Here is a 10000-nt window from a genome sequence, read left to right on the forward strand (position 1 = left end):
GTAAAAATTAATAATAATAATAAATCACTACTTACAGAAGTGCAAGTTCTTCACATAATTGAAAAAGTAATTTATTGCTTGAATAAAAACAAACATTAATTACAATCTTATCTAACCTCTTTTCTATATTCCTCAAATATGATGTTTTTTGTGTCAAATTAATGCATACATTCTAAGTAAATTCATACATGTACAATCATTTTTCTAACAATAGAGGTTAGAATCCAAGGTGCTGTGTGTTGTTCCTCACCCAAGGCTGGTGCGTTGACGAAGGTTGTGCTGCTGGACACCAACTGCCAGGCATTCTTTTCCATCCCAGTATTAACTGCCACTGTTAAATGAAGAAAATACAGGTATTAGGGAGACTACTCTAAATATTAAATATGGTAGGCTGTTGGAAAAATAAAAAGCAACAACATATACATAATCAGTAAATAGCTGTTAAGTTATATATATATATATATATATATATATATATATATATATATATATATATATATATATATATATATATATATATATATATATTTTTTTTTTTTTTTTTTTTTTTTTTTTTTTTACATACATACATACATACATACATACATACATACATACATACATACATACATACATATATATATATATATATATATATATATATATATATATATATATATACATACATACATACATACATACATACATACATACATACATACATACATACATACATACATACATACATACATACATACATACATACATACATACATACATACATACATACATATATATATATATATATATATATATATATATATATATATATATATATATATATATATATATATATATATATATATATATATATATATATATATATAATGTATATATATATATATATATATATATATATATATATATATATATATATATATATATATATATATATATATATATATATATATATATATATATATATATATAACATATATATAACATATATATAACATATATATAACATATATATAACATATATATAACATATATATATATATATATATATATATATATATATATATATATATATATATATATATATATATGTATATATGTATATATATATATATATATATATATATATATGTTATATATGTTATATATATTATATATATTATATATATTATATAATTTTATATGGGTGCCATATAAGTCTGAAAAGAATAACAGTGCACAGCACACATTGCCATGATAAGAGAAAATAAATCAATATAGGAAAACCCTGTGTATGGGATTCTTCAATTACAAATAAAAAAAAATCAATGTACATAACTCACCTGATCTTGAATGGGATTCCATATCAGGTAGACATGTCTTTTCATCTTTGCAAAGCTGAGTGATACCTAAGCTTGTTAAAGTATTTTCTATCCACACGCTTCCATTATACCTTAAAAATACTAATCTTTCGTGAATCTGCTGTAGCTGGTACCCTGGCGGTGCCAAGACACTCGGAGGCATAGTCCTCATACCCACAGGAATGGGACTGGGATTCGTTGCTGATGTGGTTGACACAAGCTTCAAACGATGTGTTAGGCTATCATGTACTTCCCTTCTCCTTGTTTCCGATTCTTTTTTGGTATATGGCTGATTATAATGAAGAAAGTCAGAATGATGGTTGTAATCCTCCTGTGTTCCAGAAGTTTGTTTTCCATGGTGGCGATGTATTGTTGGATGTTCATACTGTTGAGGTTCTCGCCTGCTGATATGAGAACCCCGTCTCAGCCTTGGACTTACTGGGGTTGTTGGCACCTCCAAATCTGGGTATCCATTTGGCACAGGCTTTGACTCCTCATCCCCTAATTGTGCATCCTGTAGATGCTGTTTAAAGGTGTTCTCTCTCGGAATATCAATAATCATATTAGATTCATTAGCAATATTAAAGTTTGATGAACTGTCACCCTGCGTCGCTGCTATGTTATCTACCTCAAGCCGGGTTGGCTCAGTTTCCACATTGGTGTCACTGTCACTAACAAGACTGCTTCGTGTAGTTCTACGGACAATCTGTGGAGGGGGCTTCGCTGTCTTTACAACAGTGGCAAGGTGCTTCCACTCCCAGATCTTCAACACTGCACCATGGCATTCTCCATCTGAAAGGAGTGTTGCCCAAGAAACAACAGCACTGTGTTTGTAGTGCTTATGCATCATTTGCTCATTGGCTTTAAAGAGGCGGATTTGGGATTCACAACTTGGACATAGTCCTTGATTATGGACGGTAATGTGGCACGGATCTCTGTGCTGAGTATGTACTGGGTGTCGATGTAGGGACTTTGCAGACTCAGGGACTGTGGATGGTGGAGGAGATGGAGCATCTTTGCCCATAATCTGGTGTAAGAGAACCACTAAGTGGATTTTTCCTTTCATACCTGAAATGAAAGGACAAATCTAATCAGTTTAAAAGTAGTATAACTTTTATATATAAAGACATATATATTAATTCCCATTTTCTGTTTTCTATTTTGGTAAAACCTCTTCCAAGCACTAGACTATTAACATTGTTTTTGCATGTGCACAGGCACACGCATGGTTGTGAGTGTTTGAGTGAGTGAGTGAGTGAGTGAGTGAGTGAGTGAGTGAGTGAGTGTGTGTGTGTGTGTGTGTGTGTGTGTGTGTGTGTGTGTGTGTGTGTGTGTGTGTGTGTGTGTGTGTGTGTGTGTGTGTGTGTGTGTGTGTATGGTGTGTGTGTGTGTATGGTGAGTGTGTGTGTATGGTGAGTGTGTGTATGGTGAGTGTGTGTGTATGGTGAGTGTGTGTGTGTGAGTGTGTGTGTGTGTGTGTGTGTGTGTGTGTGTGTGTGTGTGTGTGTGTGTGTGTGTATGTGTGTGTGTGTATGGTGTGTGTGTGTGTATGGTGTGTGTGTGTGTATGGTGTGTGTGTGTATGGTGTGTGTGTGTGTATGGTGTGTGTGTGTATGGTGTGTGTGTGTGTGTGTGTGTGTGGTGTATGGTGTGTGTGTGTGTGTGTGTGTGTGTGTGTGTGTGTGTGTGTGTGTGTGTGTGTGTGTGTGTGTGTGTGTGTGTGTGTGTGTGTGTGTGTGTATGGTGTGTGTGTGTATGGTGTGTGTGTGTATGGTGTGTGTGTGTGTATGGTGTGTGTGTGTGTATGGTGTGTGGTGTGTGTATGGTGTGTGGTGTGTGTATGGTGTGTGTGTGTGTGTGTGTGTGTGTGTGTGTGTGTGTGTGTGTGTGTGTGTGTGTGTGTGTGTGTGTGTGTGTGTGTGTGTGTGTGTGTGTGTGTGTGTGTGTATGGTGTGTGTGTGTATGGTGTGTGTGTGTGTGTATGGTGTGTGTGTGTGTGTGTGTATGGTGTGTGTGTGTGTGTGTGTATGGTGTGTGTGTGTGTGTATGGTGTGTGTGTTTGTGTATGGTGTGTGTGTGTGTGTGTGTATGGTGTGTGTGTGTGTGTGTGTGTGTGTGTTTGTGTATGGTGTGTGTGTGTGTATTGTGTGTGTGTATGGTGTGTGTGTGTATGGTGTGTGTGTGTATGATGTGTGTGTGTGTGTGTGTGTGTGTGTGTGGGTATGTGTGTGGTGTGTGTGTGTGTGTGTGTGTGTGTGTGTCTGGTGTGTGTGTGTGTGTATGGTGTGTGTGTGTGTGTATGGTGTGTGTGTGTATATGGTGTGTGTGTGTATATGGTGTGTGTGTGTATGGTGTGTGTGTGTGTATGGTGTGTGTGTGTGTATGTTGTGTGTGTGTATGGTGTGTGTGTGTATGGTGTGTGTGTGTATGGTGTGTGTGTGTGTATGGTGTATGTGTGTGTGCGTGTATGGTGTGTGTGTGTATGGTGTGTGTGTGTGTGTATGGTGTGTGTGTGTGTGTGTATGGTGTGTGTGTGTGTGTGTATGGTGTGCGTGTGTGTGTGTATGGTGTGTGTGTGTGTATGGTGTGTGTGTGTGTATGGTGTGTGTGTGTATGGTGTGTGTGTGTATGGTGTGTGTGTGTGTGTATCGGTGTGCGTGTGTGTGTATTGTGTGTGTGTGTATGGTGTGTGTGTGTGTATGGTGTGTGTGTATTGTGTGTGTATGGTGTGTGTGTGTGCCTGGAGTGTGTGTGTGTGTGTATGGTGTGTGTGTGTGTATGGTGTGTGTGTGTATGGTGTGTGTGTATGGTGTGTGTGTATGCTGTGTGTGTGTATGGTGTGTGTGTATGGTGTGTGTGTGTGTGTGTGTGTGTGTGTGTGTGTGTGTGTGTGTGTGTGTGTGTGTGTGTGTGTGTGTGTGTGTGTGTTGTGTGTATGGTGTGTGTGTGTATGGTGTGTGTGTGTGTATGGTGTGTGTGTGTGTATGGTGTGTGTGTGTGTATGGTGTGTGTGTGTGTATGGTGTGTGTGTGTGTATGGTGTGTGTGTGTGTGTATGGTGTGTGTGTGTGTATGGTGTGTGTGTGTGTATGGTGTGTGTATGGTGTGTGTGTATGGTGTGTGTGTATGGTGTGTGTGTGTGTGTGTGTGTGTGTGTGTGTGTGTGTGTAGTGTGTGTGTGTGTGTGTGTGTGTGTGTGTGTGTGTGTGTGTGTGTGTGTGTGTGTGTGTGTGTGTGTGTGTGTGTGTGTGTGTGTGTGTGTGTATGGTGTGTGTGTGTGTATGGTGTGTGTGTATTGTGTGTGTATGGTGTGTGTGTGTGTCTGGTGTGTGTGTGTGTGTGTATGGTGTGTGTGTGTGTATGGTGTGTGTGTGTGTGTGTGTATGGTGTGTGTGTGTGTATGGTGTGTGTGTGTGTGTGTGTGTGTGTGTGTGGTGTGTGTGTGTGTGTGTGGTGTGTGTGTGTGTATGGTGTGTGTGTATGGTGTGTGTGTGTGTGTATGGTGTGTGTGTATGGTGTGTGTGTGTGTGTATGGTGTGTGTGTGTGTATGGTGGGGGGGGGGGGGTTAGGAACACTGATATTGTTCTACTTACTGGCACCTCCAAAGTCAACACAAGAATATGCAATGCCTTCACCATCCCATGTGACTGTTAGAATGTTCACACACTGTATCAGTACCAAGGGCTTCCCAAGAATACTCCCAGACTGCCCGCACACCAACACCAGATGGTTGGTCTGTGAAGGCGATCTCTGTGTTTCTAGCATCTCCTCCTGATTCCAAGGCTCTGAATTTCCATAGCCTGAGTCCCACAAGTGAGGGTCTTTGGATGACAGTAAGCCAGAGAAGAGTAAATCACCAAAGCTGTCATTATTCACATCTGGTAGAAGCAGTGCTGGACCAGGTTTGTAGAATTTCAAAACTGATCGAGATGACTGAGTAGTATCTTGTCCGGGGAATACTGAAGACTCTGGAAAATTGATAAATTTGGGTTTAGTCATCTGTAAAATTACCTAATCTTAGAATTCTAAAATCAAATACTAAGGAAGGACATAGTACATGAAGATTAAGCTTAGATTGAGCTTTCAACTGATACAATGTAGTGGTAAAAAAAGGATGGTACTATATTTGAAGAGGTGAAAATTGTAAATAATGTCAAAATAGAAAGAATATCAATTGTAAGTCAGTCAGTCTCCGCTTGAGTAATCTTGCATGATGCACCTCTCCCTGACTCAAAACTCTAGAATTGAACAATTTTACTATGCAAACTATCTTCACCTGACAGACACTATAAGACTTGTCAAAAGACAGAGAGCTTCATTAATTAACTGAGAATCAAATGCAAGTCTAGAAAGAGATGTAAATGATATGTTTATTACATACATGAATAACTAAGGAAGATCTGATGCAAAATTCAAACAAAAATAACCTTGGGATCAAATTGGTTTATAAATGCACCATGAAGTAATGCAAACTGCCTCAAGACCTTGGCTAGGGGGAACTGAAATAATGATATAGTTAGCTTGTTTAGTGCTAAGTGCTTATATGCCTTCTCATGTTTGTACCTTGTGGTCTTAAGCTAAACTGTAAAAGATCTTTAACAGGGGATATCCATACACCTTGAAGGCATGGGAATCTCTAGCACTGTGGGACACTTCAAACATAAAACACTTGATGCAGCTAAGGAATCCAATAGCAGCAGTCAGAGAACACAGTAGAATTTTATGCAGCAAGAAACAGAGGTCATGGATGCATGTCACTCAACTTAACTGACTAGTGATTTGGACCTGCATCAATCCTTGACACTAATGAGAAGGGACAAGCAACAGGCATATAAGAAATTTCAATGAGGGGGCTGAAGTCCTCCTCTGACCTTCTTGCCTACCAAGCCCCATGAAAGTTGAACTCAAAAGTCCTCCTCACAGATGGCTGCAATACACTTATTAGATGGTCAGGTCATCTCAGATCAACTTGAAGTGCCAGAGCATAGGGCTGAGTATTTTTAGTAGTAGTATCAGGTTGTATCACCAACTGTTAGTAAGGACATGAATGTGTCATGATCCTTGTGCCTAATTCACCAAGCAGTGAGGAACCTCCTAACCTCTCAGAAATTAGGGAGGTGAGATTCAAGCTGAAGGTGGCAAAGCAGCAGGCATTTGTGATGTGCAGCATCCCTACTGAATTGCTGAAGGCTGATGGTAAACCAATGGCTCATGAATTGCATGCTGTCCTGACAACCATCTGGTATTCTGGTACCATTCCCCCTAGAACTGCTGAGGAGCTCTGTCATCCTTTTTTGCAAGGGGATGGAGGACTGCTGGGATTGCCGCAATTACCGAGGCATTACAATGCTCAGCATACCATAGAAGTCACTGTAGAACTTGACTCAATGCATTATGACTCACTCTGAATGATCCTGTGACAAAGGAATTTCAAAAAGATTGAAGGATTAACCCTACACTGACAAAGGCCTGAATTTTCTGTGTATCATTCAATCCGGCAGCTTCTAACATCCATCAAGCCTTTCCGAAAGGGTGTTTGCTGCATACAGCCTGCCTGTCCACTTTCCCCCTTAAAGTGAATCATGAAATGTTTCCCTGTCATGAAGGGTAGGATTTCTATATCATCTATAGCCATACCCATCAGTAAGAGGTTAAAAGCAAGCCTTTATGCTGGTATTAAAATTGTTGTGAAATCTGGTCAGAGCATGTCTAGCTTCTGTCTTGTGAATTCCAAAGTGAGGCAGAGCCGTGTTCTTGCACCAACATTTTTCAACAATTACATGGACATGATAAAGGGTAGAGCTGCTACCTGAAGTAAATGTGGCATAACACTTGACAATACCAAGATCATCTGAATCTTTGAAGACCCTATTGCCAGCTCTCAATAATTTTAGCAATGTGGTGAAGCCCTTGGGTCTAGAGGTCTCTTGGACCAAAACCAATACATAGGCCCTTGAGGATTTGCTAGGAGAACCTGTTTAGTTGGTATAAATGTGGCAGCTGCAAGGATATGGAAGTTAAATAGTTTTTACATATCTTGGTAGTGCTGTGCAAGACTCTAGGCTATCAGTCGACATACTGGCCTGGTAGCAGGTGTCATGAACTTGCTACACTATAAGACAAGCATTGGGTCTGTTTCTTATACAATCCGGGGCCACTTTACTGACACTTGGTTCTACCCCTTGAAGATGATCCTGCCCAACAGGTTGTCTCCTCTAGATACAATCCAGGTTAGAGGAAACCTGTAGGATGACCAAGGAAGTCAAGGCTTGAGCAAATCAATCATATCTATTGTGATAAGTCAAAGATGGGCCATGGACCTGCCTGAAGACCTGCTACGAAGAACCCTCATGACAGGATATGAAGGGTGGATGTAGCAATGCACCTCCCTAAGCATTAGCCCCAGTGATTGACTAATATTTCTATATCTATGGATAGATAGACAGATAAAATTCATAGCCTATGGAGACACTGGACATATATGACCTTTCATTACACTTATCTTAAATTTGACCCACAACCTTGGAGTTCTGTGCAAAAAAAAAAGAATTACCTGGCATTGGGCTGACATTCAACAACACAAAACTTTTAACATCAGTCCATTGAATGCATATATAGTTGCGCATGCCAGTTTATGTATGCAAAAAAAAAATCATGGAAGTTCTGCACACTACAACTAAAGAAACAATGAACGTTGAACTTCAAAGTTCAAAATCAACCCAGGCTGTAGTAAAGGTTAATGGCAGCAGGACACTCAACAAGGCTTGACAGATTTATGTATACTTTGTAATCTTGACTGAATAAGTAATGCTGATCAAAATAAATCAAAAGCTTTGTGAAATTATTTATTGCATTTATACCTTCCCTACATTTATCACAATGAAATCTGTTCAATGTTGAAGAGTTAGGGAGAATGCATGGGTATTTGAATTAATTTAGATTTTAAGTAAAAGTTAAAAATATACAATTATACCATACATATCTTTATTAAACTTACCTTCTTTGTGCTCATGCAAATGCCACACTACTGTCCCAAAACGAGCTTCAATCATAAAGAGCATTGTGTTGCCACCTCTTACTATACAGTCTGGCACTCTGTCACCACTCACGTCCAACTGAATGAAAAGAAAATGGTTTAGCATAATAAATATGGAAATGCAAGTAGTACATTGATACATCATCACTCAATACAATAATCTTTGAAATTGTTTTGCAGTCATGAAATCATACTAATTTTCTTGGTAGTATCTAAATCAAGCAAAAGTATAGGTTACAAGAAAAAGAGAGTAAATTTCGAAGTAGCAGTCACTCCAATCAACAGGCTCTCAAATATTCACTACAAATTAACCATGAATTCTGTGTACATTAAAAAACAAAGATAACCCAAACCAAAGTACATTAAATTACACCAAAAGAAAAAAGAAAGAAAAAAAAAAAACTGCTACAACATGCTTCAATACAAATCACTTACCAAATCACACTGCAAGTCAACAGGGCATTCTCGTAGTGGCACACGCCAATTCTCACGCCCTAAGTTCCCATCCAACATCCGCAAGCCACACTGCCCATCACCAACTAATCCATCACCAAAACCAATATCACAGTTATTACAAGCAGTTAGCAAATTCACTCCAAAATACATAAAAAAAACTGGATTATATAAGACCCATTTCTCAAGCCATTAGGACAGGAATTACAAGGTTATGAAGCAAAAGACAAGAGCAGAGCAGATATTTGCACCCACCACGGATCCAGGGCTCATCATCAGAAAGGGAGGAGTTGTCCAAATCCCAACCTGATATATTACTTGCCATGTAATAACTCAAGAGGATGTTGTGACCTCCTGATAATCTGCGGACTTGCTTCGTCTGATTTATGCCTGGTAGGAACAGAGTTTTAACATGTAAATACATTTCAGGTACTTGTATGCACTTTTTTAACTTCAGAAAAATACAAAAATCAATTCTGATTTAACTGTAATCTGCTCATAACAAATTTTTTTACACCACAAGTGTAACATATACATGCATAATTCCCGTCAAATTAGCTTTTAATAGAAAGGAAGAGAAGATGAGGTTTGAATATGGGGATAGAACAAAGGTAGAAATATACACATTGACAAAAAAAAATAGGGAAAGAAAGAGAACCTGGAAGAAACACAGATGAGCAGTAAAAATTATAGACTTGTTATATAAAAAATAAATACCATCACACTATCTTTAGTGGCACACCTTAACACCTCTAAACAAAAATCATAACCTAATTCATGACCATAAAATTTCAATCATCTATCTTCCATCATCACAGTCATATGCAGTACTGGCTGGTGGCATTTGGTAATCTGCCACTCCAAAGAAAAAAATATATGAATGACAAGGCTCCTTACTTAGGACAATTGAGATCTGTAACTACCACATCCAATATAATATGCATCATAAGCATCTAGCAACCTTAATCTGCAGTTCTTTGATTTTAAATACCAACAATCAAACCAACTTCCTAAAATGAAAGCTTATTACATATATATAAAAACAACTTGAATGAACTTCATAGTTCTTGTAAGACAGATTATGTTAGATACAAAATTCATTTTCCTTTCATATCAAATACAAACAGAATTTCATTGTTGAACTTCTATTCTCTTCTTTTAAACACTCAAACAG

The 10000-nt window shown here is 38.3% G+C and overlaps 1 protein-coding gene across 2 annotated transcripts in view; it reads right to left on the reverse strand.

Moving 5' to 3' along the window:
• Positions 1–10000, reverse strand: part of LOC113813903 (uncharacterized) — a 24437-nt gene that overhangs the window by 892 nt on the left and 13545 nt on the right. For both annotated transcript variants that reach the window (XM_070129776.1, XM_070129777.1), the window contains exons 5-10: positions 9082–9216; positions 8809–8912; positions 8335–8452; positions 4931–5305; positions 1320–2405; positions 1–331 (exon numbers count right to left, since the gene is read on the reverse strand). The exon at positions 1–331 is cut by the window's left edge and continues 892 nt beyond it. In XM_070129776.1, coding sequence (XP_069985877.1) covers positions 183–331; positions 1320–2405; positions 4931–5305; positions 8335–8452; positions 8809–8912; positions 9082–9216 — 1967 coding nt within the window. In that variant the 3' untranslated portion in view covers positions 1–182. The remainder of the gene's footprint in view (positions 332–1319; positions 2406–4930; positions 5306–8334; positions 8453–8808; positions 8913–9081; positions 9217–10000) is intronic.

Source organism: Penaeus vannamei, chromosome 14 (assembly GCF_042767895.1).
Source record: "Penaeus vannamei isolate JL-2024 chromosome 14, ASM4276789v1, whole genome shotgun sequence".
Lineage (NCBI taxonomy): Eukaryota > Metazoa > Arthropoda > Malacostraca > Decapoda > Penaeidae > Penaeus > Penaeus vannamei.